The sequence below is a fragment of the Lolium rigidum genome, chromosome 3 (assembly GCF_022539505.1).
Source record: "Lolium rigidum isolate FL_2022 chromosome 3, APGP_CSIRO_Lrig_0.1, whole genome shotgun sequence".
In the NCBI taxonomy this organism is placed as follows: Eukaryota; Viridiplantae; Streptophyta; class Magnoliopsida; order Poales; family Poaceae; genus Lolium; species Lolium rigidum.
In genome coordinates this window covers 377963876-377987998 of record NC_061510.1, presented here as the reverse complement: position 1 = coordinate 377987998, position 24123 = coordinate 377963876, and the positions used below count along the sequence as shown (strand labels likewise).

At 42.9% G+C, this 24123-nt stretch overlaps 3 protein-coding genes across 4 annotated transcripts; 1 reads left to right on the top strand and 2 right to left on the bottom strand.

Moving 5' to 3' along the window:
• Positions 1 to 4959: 4959 nt before the first annotated feature.
• LOC124700614 (protein arginine N-methyltransferase 2) lies at positions 4960 to 10874 on the bottom strand. Its single transcript, XM_047232707.1, has 2 exons — positions 10145 to 10874; positions 4960 to 5318 (listed from the first exon to the last, which is right to left on the bottom strand). Exons 1-2 carry the CDS (start codon positions 10839 to 10841, stop codon positions 5005 to 5007), a joined length of 1011 nt encoding a protein of 336 aa, XP_047088663.1. The 5' UTR covers positions 10842 to 10874; the 3' UTR covers positions 4960 to 5004.
• Positions 10875 to 11028: 154 nt separating this feature from the next.
• LOC124700613 (pentatricopeptide repeat-containing protein At1g77360, mitochondrial) lies at positions 11029 to 12677 on the top strand. Its single transcript, XM_047232705.1, has one exon. The coding sequence runs from the start codon at positions 11209 to 11211 to the stop codon at positions 12661 to 12663; it is 1455 nt and encodes a 484-aa protein (XP_047088661.1). The 5' UTR covers positions 11029 to 11208; the 3' UTR covers positions 12664 to 12677.
• Positions 12678 to 17544: 4867 nt separating this feature from the next.
• On the bottom strand, positions 17545 to 23782 carry LOC124704367 (TBC1 domain family member 13-like). 2 transcript variants are annotated; one of them, XM_047236622.1, is made up of 9 exons: positions 23443 to 23782; positions 23255 to 23350; positions 22303 to 22407; positions 21690 to 21842; positions 20147 to 20230; positions 19645 to 19773; positions 19168 to 19347; positions 17907 to 18023; positions 17545 to 17834 (listed from the first exon to the last, which is right to left on the bottom strand). In XM_047236622.1, the coding sequence occupies exons 1-9, from the start codon at positions 23701 to 23703 to the stop codon at positions 17670 to 17672; spliced, it is 1290 nt and encodes a 429-aa protein (XP_047092578.1). In that variant the 5' UTR covers positions 23704 to 23782; the 3' UTR covers positions 17545 to 17669. The 2 variants fall into 2 exon arrangements, with proteins under 2 accessions (XP_047092578.1, XP_047092577.1); XM_047236621.1 differs by having other exon boundaries at positions 17915 to 18023.
• Positions 23783 to 24123: the final 341 nt, after the last annotated feature.

Sequence of the window (24123 nt, the reverse complement as noted above, 5' to 3'; positions counted from 1 at the left end):
CGCAATGTGTTCATCATCCAACAAAAGTGTAGAGTATGCATTTATCTATTCCGTTATGTGATCAATGTTGAGAGTGTCCACTAGTGAAAGTGTAATCCCTAGGCCTTGTTCCTAAATATCGCTATCGCTGCTTGTTTACTTGTTTTACTCGTGTTACTACCGCTGCATTACTACTGCTTGTTTACTCGTCCCGGGCAAAGCACTTTTCCGGTGCCGTTGCTACTACTTATTCATACCACCTGTATTTCACTATCTCTTCGCCGAACTAGTGCACCTATTAGGTGTGTTGGGGACACAAGAGACTTCTTGCTTTGTGGTTGCGGGGTTGCATGAGAGGGATATCTTTGACCTCTTCCTCCCTGAGATCGATAAACCTTGGGTGATCCACTTAAGGGAAACTTGCTGCTGTTCTACAAACCTCTGCTCTTGGAGGCCCAACAATGTCTACAAGAATAGAAGCTCCCGTAGACATCAATGGCACGCAGAAAGACCACCATACAACCCCGCACACATGTACACAAATTACATTATACTAGTGAGCTCCAGATATATTTCCATCGAAACGTAAAATTTAGAACACAAGAATTGTGCGGAACGGCGAGGCGAAGCTACTCGTCAAAGGGGTTTTGAAAGAGCGAACTGTGTGCTATAAACTTGATGAAATTCGGTAAAAAACGCTTCAAACAAGAACATGAAATTGGAGATCTATAGCAAACAAAACTCGAAACTGATAGTCAGAATAGAATCACCTACTCGATGCACTTTTTTATGTACAACTTATTTCAAATTGAAGTATAGTTGTGTTAATTAGAAGTGAGTAGAGATGAGGGGGGATTAAGGAGGGCCAGGGGAAGTAAGACCACATGCAAAGTTGCATCTAGAGAGCAAAATGCGTTGAGATGTGTGATGTTACTACTCCTCTCTCACAGTATTAGGCGTGCGCGTACCTCTAGATGTAAATTTGATGAAGTTAGCACTAATTATATGTTATAAAAATTATATTATTAAACAGTTTAGATGTTCTATTTTTTAATAATATAATTTTGCATTATATAATTTAAATTATATTATGTAGATTAAACTAGCGACCTAAAGATACGAAGAAAACTATTAAACTGAGACAGAGGGAGTACTCCCACTGTGACACTATGAGTAGTCTTATCGTAATCCATGTCACTACTACTGCAAGAGCGGTGCACGGCAGTCTGGCCCTAGATCTTTTCGAGTTTCCATCGCTGGTCGGAGACCAGGTAGCGCACGCAACGGAGACGTGGCGCGGTGTCGACTACGGTGCGACGTGGTTGCATGTCGACGATGAAGGTGTATGATCGAAGCCTTGGATCGATGGCGACGGAAACGGCCGGTGGTGGCGCATTGAAGAGGAACCGGCCGGCCGGCCAGCTACAGAACAAACGTGGTTACGACGGAATGCACTGGAAAGAACGGTGGGCGAGAAAGCAGGTCTGTGCAGATATATGGTGAGATGCCGCACGGAAACAAGGGGGTATGTAACTTGTACTAACCGTCTTTTACCGGAAAATTTGAGCTCCCACTCCCCTAGCTTTTACGTGCTCTGTCTCCAAGAGTGTGTGGAGTGCTCCTAGTAGTAGCTTAGATTGCGGGATAGCTGTGAGCCTGTGATGATAAGCTGACTTTTAAGCGGCCTTGAACTGATAGGCGCGCGGGTAGTGGGGGCAGTTCTTTATTGACGTGGCGGAGCCCGATGCAGCAGCTGCCGATCGTTCGAGAAGAAAAAGCGAGCAAGGACGGCAACGTCACAGCGAGTGTTCGGAACGGCACGAGAAGAAGCAAACGGCCGGCCATCGGCGGGTCCACAGCTCCGGTTCCTCGGTGGATCAATGGACCTGGACGGGAACCACATCGGCCATGGACGTCGGTGCAAAGGAGACCGGGCAACACGATCGAGCGCCTCGGCGACGACGGGAAGGTGGCATGGTCCCAGCGTACGCCGTACACGCTCACTGTGATCGGTCTTGGATGGGCGTAGTACACAGTAACACGTGAGACGGAACAGTTCCAAGGCGTATGACAACAGTTTCCGCCCACGGAATCGGACTGCGGTCGGTCGATCCGTCGCTGCGTTCGGTGAACGGGAGCGGCGCGGCACACATGTTCTCTGCCTCTTGGTCATGGCCAAAGTTTCAGCACAACAGGAAAACGAAAGGCACTTGGGGGTGGCCTTCAACGAACGAACGAACCAACGGAAAGAGCCCGTTTGGACCACACCATAGGGAGAAGGAAGTTTTCACATGAAAAAGTCGCTGAGGTCGATTGTGCCATGCGTGCCGGTGCACACGGCAGGCAAAAGAGATCTTTAGTCACGATTGGATTTGTGTGTACTGCTATTGATGATTACTGGTAGATTAAAGGAATTTTTATTAAAGAAATAGCACACGATAGGAATTTCAAAATTTTATCAATTTGAAATCAAAATGCACATAGTCTTGGCCATAATTTAAAGTACCTACCACCAGAGAGCCGCCAAGTTCGACCACACATATTCACAATGACACATGAATCAAATGCAAATGAGGGGTGCTCCGGTGTCTTCTCCTTCGGCGCCAGCCTCGCGCGTGGCTCGGTACAGGGCCTCGCCGCCTTCGGCTTCAGCGACTTCCGTAGCATTCCGGCAGCAAACAGTGCGCGCCTGCGAGATGGGCACAAAGGGAATGAGGCGGGCGAGAGAAACGAAAGACGGGAGAAATAAAATGGGTGGAGAGAAGAAAACGGAATGTGAAATAAATTTCAGGTGTGCCACTCACAAGGCTAACTTACCTCGTCGCTACTTGTGTGTCACACTGTGGCGCCCTAGGCAACCTTTCTAGGTCGGGGTTCTCCTAGGGACGCAAGATTGGTTTTTTGGACCGCACCAAACGCAAATCGTATCAAGAAGGCCGCTGCTAGGTGTGTTTTCGCCTCCCATAGCTTTTAGAAAAGTCTTGGAAACACGATCCGGTATGTATATAAGAGAGAGAGAGAGAGAGAGAAAGAGAGAGAGAGGAGGCTTTCCAGGAAAAAAAAACAATCTAGGGTTTCATCCGCCTCCCCGGTGATGTCGCGGTCCGCCTTGTCTTCATTGACCTTGAGCCCTTGGAGGTGCGGTGGACCATGGCCTCTCGCCGGCGGGAGGTTTCAGTTCTTTCTTTTAGGTATTTGTAGTGTCTTCTTCAAGATGGTGAGACGACGGTTACATCCTGAAGTCAGAATAAGGTCCTCTCCGCTCTATCCCCGTTCTGGCAGTGCGCCTAGCGCCAGAGGAGGGCGTGTGGAGTCGTCTTTCCGCCGGATCTCCTAAGATCCGATCAGTTTTCGTGTTAGTTGGTGTTGTTTCAAGTATGGCTCTTTCGATCTATGGTTCTCATCTTTGACGACGGTTGTCGTTCTGGTGTGCTAGTCCTTCGAGGCATTAGCACGACGACTTCACGTATATCTACTACAACAAGCTCTAATACGATAAACTTTGCCTGGCTCTATGAGGGAGTGGCGAGCAAGGCAACACGACTTCGACTCGCTCTAGTGCTTGTAGTCTTCGCTAGGTGGTTGAAAAATCTATTTGTAATTTATTTTACTTTTAGAGCTCTTTGCACTCCGTTGATGATTATCAATAGATCTGTCGGGTTTTTTTCGTAAAAAAAGAGAGAAAAGTCTTGGAGACACGACTAGATATGATCTAACTTTAAGTCGCTATCCAATGGTGATTAATACTCTCGGCTCTCCATCAACGATGACAAAGCTAGTCGGTTGTTATTCCCTGACATACTGGTGTTGGTACTCTTGCCGATGTTGAATGATTGCTTTAATGATTACGTGCGTGCACGCAACCTTGGCATTGCGGCTCAAAAAATCATGGGAGAACTTTTGTCAATATCTACAGGTTTATGGTTTGTTATCTATCTTTGGCTGCCTTCAAAAGAGTACAAGATTGTGTCCTGGAAGAAGAAAGAATTTGAAGACCTCAAAAATTTGTTACTATCTTTTGGATTTTATTTTGTAATCGTTGGAGTCAGTTCATGTATCTCCATTATGTACTATTTGTTACTATGAATATATATATATGATGGTATTGATTGTAAAAAAAAACTCTAAGTCGCTATCCGGTCCGGTGGCCGTGTTTGTGCCCGCGCACACGGCAGCGACTCGAAAGTCCATGGAACTGTAGGCGCCCGGTAGACTGTGCACAGGAGCAGTATACTGACTGACTGATTACTTGGCTGGCAAGCAGGTCGTTACTGCCGCGGGAAACTCGCGTCCAGAACGTTGGAAAAGCCCGCGTTCCCAGCTCCGAACATGGAAAAAAACACCGCCGATGCTTGGCCCATATTCGTCTACCAATTCGAACGCTGCGTGCTAGACTGCTAGCCAAGAATGCTCCAGGACGACGACATCCCATCCTAACTTCACCTGTAAGCGTCCATGCGCAAACTGATGCTTGTAGCAGACAAGCAATAGTATCTATCGCTGGTCAGCGCCACGCACTGCAACTTGCGAGCCACACATCCAAAGATCACCGTCAGAAACACAGTGTTTCCATGCGTATTTCTTCCGTCGCCCACGGCCCACAAGCATAAACCATCCCCTGCTCAGACCACAAAGTTTCCATGGGTGTTGTTTCACTGAAATGTCGCCTGCAACTTCGGAAGAATTATTGCTTCAGCTGCGAGCGAAGAACGTTTCGTGGCTCATATTCGCTTCACCAATATCAGATGCCACGTGGCTGCTCGCACCGCACCAACCGCACATGCTGTAACTGCAAGTGAAGAATGTTTCAAGACCATGACATCCTGTCATCCTGGCTTGATCATCCATCCGGAAGCGTCAGTGCGATAACTGACGCTACCACCAGCACTATCGTTGGTCAGCACTAGGGATTGCAACCTCTGAACCATACATGGAAATATCACCGTTAGAAACGCAAAGTTTTCATGGGACTAAAAAGAAAAGTTTCAGCTAATGAAATGTTGTCTGTATCTCAGGACAGGGATTCTACTCCGGTTCCGATTCTGCCTGGCAGACCGGGAGATGGTACGTGTCCAGTTGCCAGTACTTCTGCCTCACGCCCTCCCACACCTGCTCCGAGAGGCAGTCCTTCACAGGGAGAGGGATGAACTGCGTCGAGTACCCCAGGCTCGCCAGCTCCAGCGCCACCAGCTGGCAGTACACCACGTGGAAGAAGGCGTTGTCGCCACACAGGCCGTTGAAGTAGGAGTAGACCCCGTCGGGCTTCAGCAGCTTGGGGAGATGGTCGTGGAACTCCCTCATGTCCTCGTAGTATTCTCCGTAGGTGTCGAAGAATATACCTGCACACACCAAAAAAGATGCCCGTTAAGAGGATTCAGCAAGCAATTTTAAAATACGGTTAACTAAAATATTGTTTCCAAAGTCTAATACTTCATCAAACATGGAATCAACAGCTTGCAGTGTGTCAATGAGCAAGATAACTGATTAGAATATTCCTTTGCGCAGATTCATACTTGTTAGTGACCATGAAATGCTGAGAGACTCTAGTTGGACAAACCAGAGAGAGGTTGCTATCTAGTTGGTTCGTCGGATAATACTCTCCTCCCTCATACCGAACACCCTTTTTCAGTTGCTTACATGTTCCTTTCTTGCTATTCCTTTGATTATGTCAAAAGATAAAGGAATGAAAGCTCAGTGTGTGTAGATAAAAAAGGCAAACAACACATGATTTGACATATTCAACACTGGATTTTACAGAGATAAAGTCGTTACTTCTAGTGCTCACAGTTCAGCATGTTATCCACAAAATACAGCAACCATGGTTTGAATTGTCTCGCACTAATACTCAAATCACTGAACATATAGTTGGCAAGTATGATTCACAACCTTCACCATATAGATACTTACGCTGATGAAAAGGGAATTATGAAAAGATGGTGTATAAAAGATGCATCCACACCATCCTGATAGATACTTCTCTAGCAAGGAAACATAAGATCCAAATCAACAACTTTCAACAGGGTTGATGTACCTAAAATATACACCACATGCATATTTTCCTAATACTTGGTGGCGACCATGAATAGCTCATAATGACCAACTCTGATACTATGAAACTGGAGTGCTAAAACAAGGTTATTCTGGCACTAATTTTGTTTTAGTAATTTTATATGCAGCAAGAAAGTAGAGAACATATTTACTCTTTACATGGTATTGCAAAACTATTTAAGTGGACAGGGCTTACTCGTGCCGTGAACAATTTATTTCTACCATAATCAGCAACAACAATTTTCTAGGTTTGCAGGTTTATTACACAATCGAGTAAAACATAAAATAAGGCTAACTAAAATATTGTTTGGAAAGTTTATTTGCTTTGCCAAACATGGAATCAACATCATGGACTGTGAATGAGCAAGATCTCTGATTGGAATATTCCATTCTCTGCGCAGATTCATACTTGTTAGTGACAATGAAATGCTGAGAGACTCTAGTTGGACAAACCAGAGAGAGGTTGCTATCTAGTTGGTTTGTCGGATAATACTTTCCTCCCTCATACGTACCAAACACCAATTTTCAGTTCCTTACAGATTGCTTTGTCAATATTCCTTTGATTATGTCAAAAGATAAAGGAATGAAAGCTGAGTGTGTGTAGGTAAATGGACAAACAACACATGGTTTGACATATCCAACACTTGACTTTTAGGACATAAAAATATTTAAGTTTAGTGCTCACAATTGAGCAAGTTATCAGGAAATATAGCGACCATGGTTTGAATTATCTCACACTAATATTTAATTCCATTACATATTCAACACTCAAATCAACTGAACAGATAATTGGCAAATACTATGATTGACAACCACAACAACTTCCTCTGGTGAAAAAGGAAGTACGCGAAGACAAAGTGCAGAAAGATGCTTCCCCGTCATCTTGGTAGATACTTCTCTTGCAAGCAACCATAAGATCCAAAATCACCACTTTCAACAGGTTTAACTAAAAAAACACTTCCCAGATACTTCTCATTATGACTAACAAACTAAAGTATTATAGCAAGGTTCCATTATAACACTAATTTCGTTGCAGTAATTTTATTCAGTAACAACAAAGTAGAGAAAATAATAATTACTCTTTACACAGTACTGTAAAATCATTCAACACAGATAGGGCTTCTTGTGCCACAAATAATTTAATTATCAGGACAAGTACTCCCTCAGTTAAATGCAAGACATATTTTTGGCTGTCCAATTCTTTGACCAACAATTAATCCAAAAATGTGTGTTCTGTTACACAAAATCGATACAGTCGTATTGATATTCAAACACACTTTCTGATGACATATTTTTTACCTAAAAATATTGCACAAGGATTTCACGGTCAAAGTAAAAAAATTGAAGATTCAAAATGCAGCCCACATTTTGAAATGGATGGAGTACCAGGGAGGATGTACCATACAGCTTAGCAACAGACCATCTAGATACATGCTCTACTTCTAGAAACCATAAGATGGATGTTTACATGCATTGAGTTACTTTATAATCTTCAGACCGAAGCTTGAATGAGAACATGTCTTCACACAGTGCAAGCAAAGAGTCGCACAGTCTAACTAAAATATTGTTTGGAAAGTTTATTTGCTTTGCCAAACATGGAATCAACATCTTGTGAATGAGCAAGATCTCTGATTGGAATATTCCTTTCTCTGCGCAGATTCATACTTGTTGGTGACAATGAAATGCTGAGAGACTCTAGTTGAACAAACCAAAGAGAGGTTGCTATTTAGTTGGTTTGTCGGATAATACTTTCCTCCCTCATACGTACCAAAAACCAATTTTCAGTTCCTTACAGATTGCTTTGTCAATATTCCTTTGATTATGTCAAAAGATAAAGGAATGAAAGCTGAGTGTGTGTAGGTAAAAGGACAAACAACACATAGTTTGACATATCCAAAACTTGACTTTAAAGAAATAAAAAATATTTAAGTTTAGTGCTCACAATTGAGCAAGTTATCAGGAAATATAGCGACCGTGGTTTGAATTATCTCACACTAATATTTAATTCCATTAAATATTCAACACTCCAAACAACTGAACGGATAATTGGAAGTACTAGGATTGACAACAACTACTACTTCCTCTGGTGAAAAAGGAAGTACGCAAAGATAAAGTGTAGAAAGATTCTTCCACGTCATCCTGGTGGATACTTCTCTTGCAAGCAACCATAAGATCCAAAATCACCACTTTCAACAGGTTTAACTAAAAAAAAATTCCCAAATACTTCTCATTATGACTAACAAACTAAAGTATTATAACAAGGTTCCATTATAACACTAATTTTGTTGCAGTAATTTTATTCAGTAACAACAAATTAGAGAAAATAATAATTACTCTTTATACATGGTATTGTAAAATCGTTCAACGCAGATAGGGGTTCTTGTGCCACGAATAGTTTAGTTCCATCAAGATAAGTACTCCCTCAGTTACAGAATGCAAGACATATATTTGGTTGTCCAATTCTTTGACCAACAATTAATCAAAAAATGTGTGTTCTGTTACACAAAATCGATACAATCGTAATGATATTCAAACACACTTTCTTATGATGTATTTTTTACCTACAAAATATCGTGCAAGGATTTGATGGTCAAAGTAAAAAAAAATTGCAGATTCAAAATTCAGCCCACATTTGGAAATGGATGGAGTACTCGGGAAGATGTACCATACAGTCATTTATACATTTAACAACAGAACATCTACAATTCTAGACAAATGCTCCACTTCTAGCAACCATAAGGTGAAGAGTTACATGCATTGACTTACTTTTACTTTATAATCTTTAGACAGAAGTTTCCACCATATACAATATACTTGCAAATCGCATTTTGTTCTAATGCCAAACCAAGCACGAGCACTATATACAATATATAATATACCCTTTACATGGTATTGCAAAAATATTTAATGCAGATAGGCCTTCTTGTACAATGAACGATTTAGTTCTATCAGGATAAGTACTCCCCCAGTTTCAAATGTAAGACGTAATTTTGGCTGTCTAATTCTTTGACCAACAAATAATCCAACAATGCGTGTGTTCTGTCACACAAAGTTGATACAATCGGATTCACATACAAACACATTCTTAAGATTGTGTTTTCTTACCTATTAACAAAATGATGAACAAGAGTTTCATGGTCAAAGTAAAAAAACTGGGGATTCAATATTCAGCCCATTTTGAAATGGATGGAGCACCCGAGAAGATGTACCATACAGCTTAGCAACAGACCATCTAGATACATGCTCTACTTCTAGAAACCATAAGATGGAGGTTTACACCAACTGACCTAATGTTAATGAAATCGGGAACTGCGAGCTCCTCAATTTTAAAAAAAAGGACCTGGCATCTCCAACACTTGTCATTCTTTTGTGAGCATCAATCAAAAAGAGAAAGTCCATAGAAATACTATCAAGTACTCCCTCCGTTCATAAAAGGATGTATCGAATTTGTCTAAATTTGAATGTATCTATACACTAAATAGTGTCTACATGCATCCAACTTTAGACAAATATAAGACTTCCTTTTATGGACAGAGGAAGTAGTAGATTATACCTTTGAACATTTATATTTTGAGCAAGGCAGGTGCTCTGTGCAATTCTTAAGATTGGTAAAAGTGAAACATTTAACAATACAAAAATTTGTGACGATTTAATAATAGAAAAAATTCTTCTTTGGGGGCTTGGGGGAAAGGAGATGCAAAGACCGGAATTGGAAAGATACTTGAAGTAACTTTCTTTTATCAGGGATCTTTGTTATCTGTGTTTGTTTTAGTTTATACGATCTATAGCACTATTGTGCTTACTTTCTCAACAAACCCAAATCGCTCCTCTCAAGAAAATTCCACATAAACTATATCAAGTTGTAGCTTCGCCTTAGAACAACTACACAATACTCTCTTCCCAACTAGAACTCCTGAAAAGCTAGTGACATCTAACTTTCACTCGGACAAACAGCATTAAAATTGTTATGAATTACTGTGAGCAAGGGCAAAGGACATGATACACATCAACATTTCGCGGACTGGCATCTATCCCCAAAACAAGCAAGCAAGGCAATGCTTCAAAGCTCAAAATGACAGCACTGTACTTAAAAAATGATGAGTGATTTTGTTATTACCGTCATAAGAGCCGAGCTGTGGGAGCACATCTTGCCACCGGCCGAAGAGGATCCTGACGTTCTTCTTCTCGCCCCACCCTAGCTTGAGCATCCGGGCGTACACCTCCGGGTGGGCCTCGATGATGGTGTGCTCCTCGGGCTCGTACCTCTGTATCGCCTGGTCCACGAGCCCCATCCCGAAGCCCACGTTGAGCACCTTGCCGCCGCCGCCGGAGCACACCGCCCGCGCGTGCGCCTCCATCAGCGGACGCTCCCACTCCATCATCACCGCCTTGCTGTCCGCATCCATCACCCGGTCCTCGCTGAACGACACCCTCGAGTCCAGGTAGCTCTCGGCCGGGACCCCATCGGAGGAGTTCGCTTGGCGGCGGGCGACGGTGCCGAGGATGAGCTCGGACCGCAGGGCGTGGTCGAGGAGGAGGTCGTACGTGGGTGGGTCGGAGGTAAGGTCGCCCGCGGAGAGACCCGAAGGGGAGAGTGCGTTCCAGGGCGCACCGGCGTCGAGGAGGAGCCGCGTGGCGGCGGCGTGGCCACCGGTGGCCGCGTGCATGAGTGGCGTCATGCCGGAAGCGTCGAAGTAGGTGGGGTCAGCGCCAGAGGAGATGAGCTCAGAAATATCATCCTTGTTGCCTGCCGACGCCGCCGCGCATAGGAGCTCCTCCGGGGACTTATCAGCCGCCGCCGCCGCCGCCGCCATGTCTCTCGGTGGCGACCTTCTCTTGTCTTGGGCTTTGAGGTCTTTGCTGAGTTTTGGGCAAGGACGGCTACACGGGCTTTACCCTTTTCGGCCTTTATAAGAGCTCATAGTCCAGTGAGCCCATTCGATTGGATTAGCCGAAGCATTTCAGCTTACGTGTTGCCCTAAATGGGCTTGGCCGAAGCATTCCAGTTCACGAGATATACTCCTGCACGGTGATTGCCCAGTCGCCGCCGGCCGCCGGCCGCCGGGGTGCACTTCGCCTCTTGGTCTTGGATATCTGACCTTGGTGAGCCAGTGGACTAGTGGAGTACGATTATTATCTCGGAGCTGGACCACAGCTGCTTGTGAAAGTGCCGATAGCGGCATGGCCGGATTCAGCCACACCTGTTCGGAGGCACGCAAGGTGTTCACCAGAATGCTTAGCAGCGGGGTTGGAGGAAACGACCTCGCCGTGGAGGCTTTTGACCCGGCCAAGCGCCTCTGCAAGCTCATCATCTCCTGTCGGCACGCCTCTGGGCTCGAGATCGAGCTCGATCACTGCGACCTCCGTGTCACCCCCGATGTCGCCGAGCGTGTCCTCGAGCGTCTTGACAACGCTGGCATGCTCGCATACAGGTTCTTCGAGTGGACACGCAAGCAGAAGCGTGGGGGCTGTGCCCATACTGTCCGCTCCTACCACACGGTGGTCACATCCCTCGCCAAGATCCGCCAGTACCAGCTCATGTGGGATGTTGTTGCCATCATGCGCAGGGAGGGTGTGGTCAATGTCGAGACCTTTGGCATCATCATGCGCAAGTATGCCCGGGCTCAGAAGGTCGATGAAGCTGTTTACACATTCAATGTCATGGAGAAGTACGGTGTGGTACCCAACCTCGCCGCTTTCAACAGCCTGCTTGGTGCGCTGTGCAAGTCTAAGAATGTGCGCAAGGCGCAGGAGATCTTTGACAAGATGAACGGCCGGTTCAGCCCTGATGCCAAGACCTATAGCATCTTGCTTGAGGGCTGGGGGAGAGCGCCTAATCTCCCAAAGATGCGAGAGGTCTACAGTGAGATGCTTGATGCAGGTTGCCAACCTGACATAGTCACGTATGGCATCATGGTTGATTCTCTGTGTAAGACGGGCCGTGTTGAAGAAGCCGTCCTTGTGGTGCAGGACATGAGCACCAGGGGCTGCCAACCAACAACCTTCATATATAGTGTGCTAGTGCACACGTATGGTGTGGAATACAGGATTGAGGATGCTGTTGCAACATTTTTGGATATGGAGAAGGATGGGATTGTACCAGATGTTGTGGTTTATAACGCACTCGTCACTGCATTCTGCAGAGTGAAAAAATTTGAGAATGCATTCAGAGTCATGGATGACATGGAAGGCCATGGAATCACCCCGAACTCAAGGACCTGGAACATCGTCCTTAACAAGCTGATTAGCCTTGGAAAGGATGACGAAGCATACAGGGTCTTTCGCCGTATGATAAAGCGTTGCCAACCAGACTCTGATACATATACCATGATGATAAAGATGTTTTGTGACAATGACAGGGTAGAGATGGCACTGAAGGTGTGGAAGTATATGAGGTTGAAGCAGTTTCTGCCTAGCATGCACACATTTTCGGTGCTGATCAATGGGCTGTGTGACAAGGGTGAGGTTAGCCAAGCTTGTGTTCTACTTGAAGATATGATAGAGAAGGGCATTAGACCTCCAGGTTCGACATTTGGCAAGCTAAGACAGCTGCTTCTAAAGGAAGGAAGGAAGGATGTGCTTGACTTTCTCGTTGACAAAATGAAGATTCTGATTCAGGAACCTCTGTTTGATTGACCACTCATTACATTCCAATGGTACGACTGTTCGCTCCTATCTTATATATTCTGATATACCTTGTTGCCATCGAATCTTTTTTTGTTTTAAGAAAATACAAAAAATATTGTGGCTCGATGCATTTCTAGCTAAGGTCCATCATCTAAGTGATACAGTAGTATGCACCTATTCATTTTGCTAAATACTGTGAATTACGTATTAATCAACCTTCTGTCTTGCTTCCAATTCTTTCTGTTTCTGATATGCTTCAGTGTTGATGCATTTTAATTTGTCACGCCAGAACATGCAGCATCCATTTGGTTTTACTAGTGAACGTTCCCAGTTGGAGGATGGCAGGCGGCCGTTCTCCAAAAAAAAGAAAGGGATGGCAGGCGGCCCAACCCAATTAAACCATGGCTAGCATCTTATTTTTACTATTGAAGGGGAGTTGGTGCCTGTGGATGTCATCCCAGTGGTACATCGCCTCCCGCTCATGCTCCTTCTGTTGATCACACCTGAATCGCAGGACCGGCAGGTGGGTCCAAATGCCTTGGCATGATTTTTCTCTGCTTCCCTAGAATTTGTAACAAAGTCCGTTCACATCCTGTGCCCTCTCTCCCGCACTCTCACCACTTACCATCAATCCCTCCCGTGACAGCTGCAATGGCAGCAGAACAATCGTGGTCATAGAGCCACCCAACAGGTACCCCTCTCTTGAATCCAGTGCCACCTCCTCGCTCCCAACACCAACCGAATTCTTCTCATCCCTCCAAAAAATATGGCTACATTGCACGCCACATCTTTTATCTAACAGTAATTTCCTGACTGAATAGGCCATGTCACTTAGTACTAATGTTGAGCAAGCACCACAATGCTATGATATCTAACAGTAACCCACTGACTGCATATACCATTTTGACAGTAGTAACATTGAGCAAGCAATGCCCTTTTGTAAGCTATTTAGTACTGCAATCACTATATTGCTGTTTTATGATAGTTCTCTCTTCCAGATTACATGTTCAGCTGAATATATTCTGAATCAAATGAACCTTGTCCAGCAAGAGAAATTTCTGCAAATCAAAAGAAAGATCTAGAGAAGTATCTATGCCTACGAGATGACATGATAAATGCTACTCCCTCCGTTCCTTTCTACAGTGCCTATAGATTTTTGGCACGGAAATTAGCGCAAGTGTATTTTTTACACAAGACCCCATGGCTGAACGATTTGAGATCAGACTAAAATTAGGGAAATCGATAACTTCCTAACTTAACGTAACAAATCCCACTAATCTGTCTGGTTGACTCTCCATATATGTGCAGCCAGGTTTAATTAAGGAAAGAAAAATATTGCTTCCTAAATCTAAGCAATCCTTGGGGCCATGCATTAGGAATCTCAATTAATTGTTTCCTATTTTGTATGGATTTTTTTTTTCATGCATGTCGTGTGGGAGTTGACCGGTGGAGGGGGTAATTGAAAAAAGCCAAGCTACAGCCTTATATTGTGAAACAAATGCCAAAAATCTATGGCCACTATAGAAAGGAACGGAGGGAGTAGTATCTCTCACACACATTTATTTGAGCTTTGATGCATTCATGCTGGTAAAAAGGTCACTGCTAGCACTCCGCAATACTCCATCCGTTCTCTTTTAATCTGCATTCTGCAAATTCTAAGACCAATTAGCAGGTCATTTAATAGTACTAGTTTGATATGGGAACAACCCAAGCTACACTAATTTTAATGACATCCAAAAGAGAGAGGAGGATTGCTTCATTTTATGTGTTGTTGATTACAAAGCTAACATGTAGACTAATTCAGAACAAATTTTAGACCTAGAATGTAGACTATTTCAGAATGGAGGGAGTACATGCTATTTTAAAAAATTCCGCTAATATTCTCATTATGTGAAATCATATGAATTTAGATTGCTTAAGTATCGGGACATGATGTTTATTTTGTCGTGCATATTAGAATAAACTAAGCTATGATGTTTACCTTAGAGGTCACCAAAAAGCACCAGAGTTTATCTTGGAATGATGTGAATGAGCGGTTACATGATGAAGGTGTTCTTTAATGAAAAATTTCTTTTGCAATGTTGACAGTTTATCAACGTTCAACTTGGGCGTTAGAGTAAGCCTGCCATGCTTCATTTGGAAAAGAAGTGGCAGAGCAAGATGCTCAAAGAAACTCAGGTGCAGTGGCAGTAACAGTGTGGTGTTGGCCAAGTGTGGTGGCAGAACCAACCATGCCGTATGGGCTGAGCATGATGACAAAGGTGTGAAATGTGCATGGTATGCTCGATGAAAATCCTACAAGTAATGTTATTAATCTATGACTTCAGTGAATACCATGGACAGTTGCTTCTGTTTTGATGAATAATGCTAGCTAGCTAGTTTTATTTGGAACCCATGTGACTGTCTATTGCTGGGATATCATTTCATGGTTGTGCTTTAGTGGAAGCGTGGGATAAATATCCAATTCCACTTTTGACTAAATTTCTGATCTTATCAAGATATTTGAAACTGCATATTAACAATTATCGGTTTTAGTTAAACAAACCTAATTCTCATGGTACTTTCTTCACTTGTTGTGAACACACTATTAATATCTGTGGTAAATCTTCCTGCTTGAGGACTAGCCTCTCTTTTACCAGTGGGATCCCCTTTGATTTTATCCTCAAATAAATTTTATGTTTTGGTGTTCTTTTCATTTTTCTGTTCATGTAGACCTTGATTGTAGCTGCGTTCTTCGGGAATTAGTTTGTTCACAACTTACTCAAGTTATATATGTCCATTTTATATCCTCCAGCTATCATATAATTTTGAAGTCTTTTATATGAAATGTTTCTTTCATCAGATTAGGCTATTATCACAGACCTAATTCAGTATAGATGAGTATAGATGAGCTATCCTCCAGCTATCACATAATCATGTAAGATGAGCATACAATGTTTTTCATTGGTGAATTTCCCTATGATCTAAGTCTATTAATAGTGCATATTTCTTGTTCATAATCTTTGCATGCTTCTTATTCACAAATTCAGTATAGAACAGTAATTAGGGCATATACCTTGATATAGTTAACTTCTTAAAGTATATATGGCTTACTTGGGTACACACAAACTTTTATTGCCTCCTGCAGGTTTGGAGTTAACCTATACTAAAACTGGAATTGTCTTCTCTCATCACTCTTTTGTGGTTAATCAAGGAGCATCCTACATCTAAAAAGAAAAGGAACACACTATTTTTTATCATAACTCCATTTATGTATTCCTAGAGAGAGAGAAAAGGATAAATAGTTGTGCCTGCTACTCTACATTAGGTTTAAAATGTGCCTGGCTATATCAGCAAGATGCTTTGGTTAAAGAAACAATAGTCAACAATCAGTTTGGTTTGTAATTAGATCCCTAAGACCATGTTGTTTTGCACTTCAGAGTTTATCTTTCTGTAATGAACTAATGATGAATGGACACATAAATACATTGTTACAACCTCGTTCCTTTTTTTGGCAATAATTGCAGCATATGGTTTGGCTATCCGTTCTCACAACTATAGCTCAGAGGTGGACTTAGATTGTGCATAAACAACTTGGCATGCAGTATGCACTTTGGTTTTCCTTCCTTCTTGTCCACCGTTGATGCATTAACCATTGCCAGTTGTTATGTTATTCTCTGCTTGAACCAAAGCAAAAGCGAGAGGAAACAACTGGCTGCAAAAGCGAGAGGAAACAACTGTCTGTTGGCATCATAAGCCATTGCATGGCCGAGAGTATCTTCAAACAATTCAGGTCGCCAAAGGGTGTGGCTCCACCGCATGGTACATTCCCAAATTTCTTGCCACCATCGCCTCCCAGCAACTTGGATAGGCCGTCATATGCTTCTCCCAATTGCCATACAACAGTGTAAATGCGGTTTGTCGGGCCTTCCCATGCCCGTACTTCACTACGCTCCCACATCGCGTGTATGATCTCTTATCAATCCCCTGAATGTTAGCGTCGGCTGCTACCTTACAATATCCGACAAGCACTGTCAGCTGACCTCCGCTTGCATAGCCTAGAGAGGTTTCTCACATCTTCCTATGAGTCACAATCATGGAATGGGTATCGTCAGCGGTGAGAGATTGAAATTTTAAGGTATGGTGTTTATTTTATAAAAAAAAAATAGACGGAAGGCTTGAAATAAGTCTAGCTGGACCATCGGCTTGTACAGTTTCGCTTTATCTTTAATATAAAATTTACACCGTAGGAGCCCCTACGGTAATGTTGCTCAAAAGAAGAAGTCTAGCTTTGAATACCCGCCAGGAATACATGACAAACCACAAACTGGAGATACCAGTTAGAGATACAATCACAAAGCTGAACAACTCAAAGACCTCAAACTAGCATAATGAGCGCAAGTTTAGCTGAACAAGAACTGCAGCAGCAAACACCAAGCGTGTTTGTTTAATTTGCGAGTTGGATGATTCATTGGACAAAATCTTTAACCACTTCCTGATACTACAAGAAAGAGGTGTCTTCTTCAAATCAATAATTATAGCCCATCCACTACTTGATTCAACTGAATATAAAGCCCTTCAGATAACTCATGTATTTTCATCCCGAACATATCATACTTGCCTTTAACATCTCGAAGTTATTCATGCATTCAATCAAGAACATCCTACACACCTCTGCTGGACTCGGATAACATTGTTCGCTGATATAGCTTTTTTGACAGAGAATTTTGGAGAACTGAAAGTGCTTGAAAGTTGAGCTCATGAGAGATGATCTCATGAGTGATGATCAGTTTCCTCAGCAACATAACAACTATAGTTTTCTGCTCGTGTCCTAACTCATCCTCTCTAAAATCAATAATATAACACCACCTTCCAAGTACGGAGAGCTAACCTCTAAATGAGAACAAAACACGGCACAAGAACACATCTTGGAAAATTGATATGTTCAGTAGCTGCGTTTGTGCTTCCTGATGTGGCCTAGTGAACACCAACCAGACAAGATCAAGGTACATACATGTAGGAAAAAGATCAAATCGCTAGCTGGCTACAGTTCCTCTCAATCTGTTAGCGATATGGAGGAGGTGATCTATGTTAGTTTGTGGGTAGTGTTGCAGCAGCTGGATATTGGCCGTGAAATCTCCAACCAGGAGGCGCTTCCGGACAAGGATGAGCATAGCACAGCATATCCTCAGCAACGTGTCCTGTACAAGAACATGTGAGGCATTAGGTAAGATCACAATTTTTGTTTGGAGGTTTAGTCACGAGATACATACTGGAGGACCTTCTGGGTCGCCCAAGATAGCATCCCAGATGTGAATACACACATTGAAGCTGAACTCCATTGTCAACAGTAATGTGATCCATCTAAACGCATAATATTGTGGGTACACCTGTATTTTCAAGATTCAACTGTCAATATCAAACTACATCAAGAACGAAGGTAGGTGACATACCAGAGAAAAGTACTCCCTCGGTCCATAAAAAAATGCCGAAGATTTATCTAAATTCGGATGTATCTATGCACTAGAGAGTGTCTAGATACATCTAAATTTAGATAAACTTGTGACATCCTTTTATGGACAGAGGTAGTAATATTAACTCCAAGTTCATATTTGGAAGAGACAGGGAAGGTAGATATCATGCTTCAAGACTTCGGTGTGCTGTGCACATATCCATCTATGTGGGCACCATAAGATGTCCATATATGGAGGCCAGTGCAGCTTATGATTATTAGCTTCTCTTCCAGCATAACACTATCCTCATCTTCTATTGGTTTCTTAATTGTTTGTTTAAACAGTAGGGTATAGTTTTAAATTTCTTCATATTTCAACCAATTACTGGATTAAAACTATGAATAGCTTTGTTGGGAATGGTGTCCCCGTTTCAATGGAGAAGACATATGTGTATTCATTTATTTTCCAAATTACATAACAATCTCGGTTGCAGTCATCTCTTTGTTTTCCTTCAGTTTTAGAATTAGCATGTTTATGACTTCATAAAAGAGAAACAATTCTTAATCTTCTATAAGCTAGCTATACAAAGTATGTTATCTAAAATAAGTTATCTGGATCAATTAATGGCTACTCTAACCAGTATGATTCAACAAATCATTAATGGTACCTAAGGTGGGCTTATCTGTTGACGTTTATATTCTTGCTACCAGTAATGACTACGATAATATGATTAGTAGATTACTAACTATGTCTCCCCGATCCACAAGATATAAGGAAGGACCTGTCAGTTGCCAAATAGCAATGGCATGCAGCTACATAATCGCTCATTTTCAGTGCTGCATGTCAGCCTCATTTATAACTATTCTACAACACAAAATAAACTTTGTCACATGTATTAACACATCCAGATTCAGCTCCTGATGTAAACAACGGAAGATGACTAACATGACAGAAGTTACCCTAGTGCAGTTACAGTCTTACAGGTGCACTTCATCAGCATGGTACACTAGATTTTTCCAGCCACTCAAGACAGCAGTGTTGTATTACTTGTCAACATAATCAAATATCGAATATGACATACCTTTGTAATGACCTCCATATGACGCCAAAGCTCTTCATCATGTTTCTTTAAGAGCTGAGACAACTTTGAAAGTGTAGACCGAATACCCACCCTGCTGTTGTCAAGATGCTTACAGTAGTTGTTTTTAAAACCACTAATCAATTCAACGAAGCAAAAGAAAGTGTCTGCTTCCGCTGAAGCCTGCATTTCCAGTAATGGGGTAATTCAGTTAATGAACACTATGTGAAAGTGAAACCATTGATCGAATGTGAACAATTATGGAGCACCATAGTATACACATTGCTAACTTAAGTCTATACCATGTCTTCACTCTGGTTGAAAAATATGTTCTGCTTTACAAGCCAAAGACACAGAGGACGTAGCTTTACAGCTTTAGGCTGCTTCACTCTGGTTGAAAAATATGTTCTGCTTTACAAGCCAAAGACACAGAGGACGTAGTTTTACAGCTTTAGGCTGGGTGTGGAAGAAGAACCTTACCGAGTTATTTGCGTCAGGGTCATTGCTCAATACATAAAATAGAGGTGCCAAAACTTCATTCATCCCTTGCACATATCTTACACTAGGATTTAATCTTGAATATATAATGAGAATACGCCTTAGTGATTCCTGAAAGGAGTATAAATGGAAGGTTGAAGCGATAAACTTAAATTTGTACATCAGACTAGCTAAATACTCGTACATTGCTATGGAAGTTAAATGCTAGTGCTGTTATGCAGGAGTTGTTTAAACGCTTGCGCTATCTTAGTTCCAATTTTGGGCAAATAAGAAGGATATCTCAAAACATACATCAACTGAATCAACTAATCAAAATATCGTGATACATCTTCTACAGCATAAAATGTCGGATAAAATGATAATTGCAGTAACTAATTTTTTGGCAACTTAAGAGATAATCTCTGGGGGGTGAATGATCCGCCATCAACTCAGTTCAGAGTAAAGATAACAATAAGGACATTTTATAAGCTGAGTGTGAGTAAACCTGATTAGACTTGACAGAAAAAAATGATATATCTGGATGTGTTCGCTTTACATCTCGATCTATCTGCTCAAGGATCTCTGATTCCTGGAAAACATGTATATTCATCAGAAGAATTATTCAATTATGAGACAATAACCATATTCTGTAAAAGTCACATTTAGGTCAGCCATGAACTGTTCACTGGATTTCAAATGTACAAGCAACTAGACAACCTCGAGGGGAGTATGAGCAGTTTACATCACTGGACACATGCGTCAGAAGGATCTATTTGGGAAAACAGTATTCCCCACATGGGGTCCTGCCTAGTCCTCTGTTGCATCTACATAGAGGATTGTCAAAAGCCTGCTGCGAGTCAACGAAAGTTCACGCAACTAGTCATTGTCAACAAGTCAACTGGAGAGGAGACATAAGAAAACGAAGTCAAGAGGAATGCCTATGAAGAAAGAAGCATGCAATGGTGGAGGGATGAGGGTGCTAGTCCACCATGGACCATGCACCACCCTCCATCCTTATCCCTGATTCACCTCTCTTGCCATTACTTTCTCTCTGCCCCAAGGGTTAGCCATGGCCAAATGTGTCAATGACCCCTAGCCCATATAAGCCTTCCATGGGCATTTACATGCATTCCCTGTCACTATTCACTCTCACTTGAGTTAATTCAAGGGGAGACCCCTAAGGGACCTGTAAAGCTTGGAGCTCAGTTTCAGGATAGGGACCTACTAAGGCTCCGAGATGCCCCACTAGTCGGGCACTTCTCACATCGCTTCTCCAAACATAGGAGGGCGACTGAACCTATTTAAAACATTGACGAGTTAACTTTGTCGGTGTACAGAAACATTAGGATAAGGCCCCTTACGCACCCACTAACATTGTGTCGTACTCGCTAAGTATTTAACACCCCCTACTCTAGTGTTATCTCGATAACGACAACACCTTCTCTCATCATGCAAGAAATTTAATTTTTTGCAAGAGCACAAAAAACAAAAACATCTACGTGTCTAACATGCAACTCCACGTTGCTAGAGAACACATGCAGCATGGGAGTTTAATCCAAGCCCTAAACTGACTGAAATTACCATCAGCGTGAAAATAACAATAGGATCAAGTTGGGTGAAAATGAGGATGTGTCAGTGTCTGTGTCTTATCAAATATCTAGGGACTAAAGCACATGGATCACACACAAACCATATGAGCTGCTAGCAGCATATTACATCCCACGGTCATGGCAGGGAATCACCAAAATTCCCTATTGGTCTTAGGTTACTTTCAAGTTCCAATAAGTGGACCTTGAACATGACAATCACTTCTACTGAAATTTGACACACCAGCTAATGACTCTTTATGAGAAAAGATAAGCTCACAAATGCAAACACCAAGTAACATACTGGTGATATTTCAGCTAAATCAGCGGGATCCCTGACCTAAACAAAATCTCAGGTTACCACTGGTTTTCCAAACCAAGCAATATTAACTCTAGTTTTCGTCTGCATAGCATAAGATGATAAGTATAACAGAACAAGCCAATGATAAGATGTAGTAGTACCTGAAAGTACTGGTTCCACAAGCTAGATTTACCCGAGCTCAAAGGGTGCTCTTCATTAGTAACTTCCAACCTCGGGAGCAAGCCATTTCTCTCAACATTTAACTCTTTCTTTCTTGACAGCTTTGATTCCTCTATTCTACGTAGTTTTTCTGACTGCATGCAGAAACACACAATCAGCACTTTCATACATAACAAATTAAAGTGCTTAAAAAGGGAAATTACTCACTATTACACTGTTTTGGATCATATTCAAAATAGAAACTCTTAAGGGAACTATAAAAGATGGTTCTAAGGCTGGAAAGAGTTATAGGAGTTGGTGGACATATCAGTTTTCCCGAAACTGAAACTATATGTAAATTAAAGATGCAGTAGCCATCATTAACAGATTTTCCACTGTTGGGTTGGTTTGTGGATGTGTACTTGTAGGCAGAGAGCTACGCAAAATATTGCATGTCTAATGTCTTAATCACTCAAAAAGAAAGTAATGTTTGTAATCACCACCTAAGCCAAGTTGTTCCTACCTTGGTAGAGATCATGATAGCTGGTACCAGAGATATCCTAGGGTAAATACATCTTCAAAACTGATAACTTGAGGCAGGCAATCTGAACTTACAGGATTTAGAAGAAACTCATCTTTATATGCACTGTACTGGCTCCGCTTCTTTTCCAATTCATAAGGCCATAAAGATCGTTCAGTTGGCAAATATCCCAAGAGAAGCTGCACGCTATAAAGATAATCAGATAAGTTTCTTGTACAAAAAGGAAGCTGGATAACAGATTTATTAGAAGTCTAGCAGCAGGCCGTACATTATATACTTAATAAATAACCGGTGAACCATAAAACGGTAACTTTGCAAAAGATCCAGGAAATCATATTGATACACCATGAGAAATTAGGGTCGGTTATGAATGCTATGGCGTATGCGCATCACAAAGGGGTCGGTGCACATCCGTGGTGGATTTCCAACTGCAGCATGAAAGTTGTCTAATAGTTTCAGGACGTTAATAAACTTCAAGGCACGGTTAAACAATAGTGTGCCACTCTATCTACCTGCATTTCCATGCCCCCAGCCTTTTTCTTAAGACTGCAGACTGTAAAGCAGGGCAAACCAAGATTTCATGTAGTACTGTAGTTTTCTGGACAATCATGCACACTAACAATAGCATGGTTCTTATCCTCATCTCTAAATTCTTCTATGGTAACAAACTTTATTATGTAATAAGCTTCAAGGCACAGTTGAACAATAGTGTGCCACACCATCTACCTGCATTTCCATGCCCTCAGCCTTTTTATTGACTAAATCAAGGCAACCCCAGATTTCATGTACTGATAGTTTTCTGGCTAACCATACACACTAACAATTGCATGGTTCTTATCCTCATTTCTAAGTTCTTCTATGGTAACAAACTTTATTGTGTAACCTTGCAATAGTTCTTCCATTTCTAACTCTACGCATTTGGAACTTGGCTCATAAACCTCCAAAATCGCTACAAAAAAAACAGCTCCAAACATAAACTGAAATAAAATGAAGCGGCAAGCAGCAGCAGAGAAGACGAGTGGGGACCTTCCACACGGGAGGCCGCACGTCGCCGCCGCCGTCGGGCACGCCAAGGCACGCGAGCCGCCGCAGCTCCCCCATGTTCACCGTCTTCTTCGACAGCTGCACACGCACAAAAAGGCGGAACGATCAGGTCAAACGCGGATCAAACCACGCGGGAGGTCGGCCCCGAAACAGAGGCTCACTACACGCACCGCGGACTTGAAGTCGGCGAGCAGGTGCGCCCGGAGAGCGGCGCCAGCGCCCTCCTCTTCCCTCTCGCGGCCGGCGTAGGAGCCCACCGCCTGCTCGTACGTGGGCGGCGGCGGGACGGAGGGCGGCGGCGGGTCGGGGGGCGGCGCCACTGGCCGCGCGAAGTCGGCGCCGAAGGGGTCCGCGGGGGCCGGGGCCGGCGGCGGGGTCGACCAGATGGGGCTGTTGAGCCACTCCGGCACGGCCTTCACCTTCTTCCCCATCGCTTCTGGAGTGATCTGGGAACCGCGGCGAGGCGGAGGAGGAGGAGAAAGGGGTTTGGGGTGTGCGAGGTACTTGGCGGCCTCCGGAAGAAGAGAAGAGAAGGTGCAGATCTGGAACTGGAACTGCAGGTGGCCAGAACCCAGAAGCCAGAAGAGACTCGTCTGGAGACTGGCGGCTGGGGCCCAGGTGTCGGTGTGCGCGCCCGAGCTCCAAATGGCCTGAGCTTGAGGAAATGGCAGGCAACACCAACTGTTGGGAAGATTTTGCACAAAATCATAACAATGATTTTTTTTTGACAATAAACCATAACATAACATTGATTTGTTGTTGCCATTTAGTCAATTTGGGCCCACTCTTATGAGTTATCTAGTGTCGAGCGAGCGTGGCAGTCAAGAACTAGTATGGGTCCTCGTGAGATA

What these genes read in the sequence shown, in the direction of transcription:
- LOC124700614 (XM_047232707.1), bottom strand. Translation starts at nt 10,841, where the DNA reads ATGGCGGCGGCGGCGGCGGCGGCTGATAAGTCCCCGGAGGAGCTCCTA. An exon ending in ACAGCTCGGCTCTTATGACG is followed by an intron (nt 5,319 to 10,144) that starts GTAATAACAAAA and finishes TGGTGTGTGCAG; the next exon opens with GTATATTCTTCGACACCTAC.
- LOC124700613 (XM_047232705.1), top strand. Translation starts at nt 11,209, where the DNA reads ATGGCCGGATTCAGCCACACCTGTTCGGAGGCACGCAAGGTGTTCACC.
- LOC124704367 (XM_047236622.1), bottom strand. Translation starts at nt 23,703, where the DNA reads ATGGGGAAGAAGGTGAAGGCCGTGCCGGAGTGGCTCAACAGCCCCATC. An exon ending in TGCGGCCTCCCGTGTGGAAG is followed by an intron (nt 22,408 to 23,254) that starts GTCCCCACTCGT and finishes TATAGCGTGCAG; the next exon opens with CTTCTCTTGGGATATTTGCC. An exon ending in TGTGGAACCAGTACTTTCAG is followed by an intron (nt 20,231 to 21,689) that starts GTACTACTACAT and finishes CATGTTTTCCAG; the next exon opens with GAATCAGAGATCCTTGAGCA.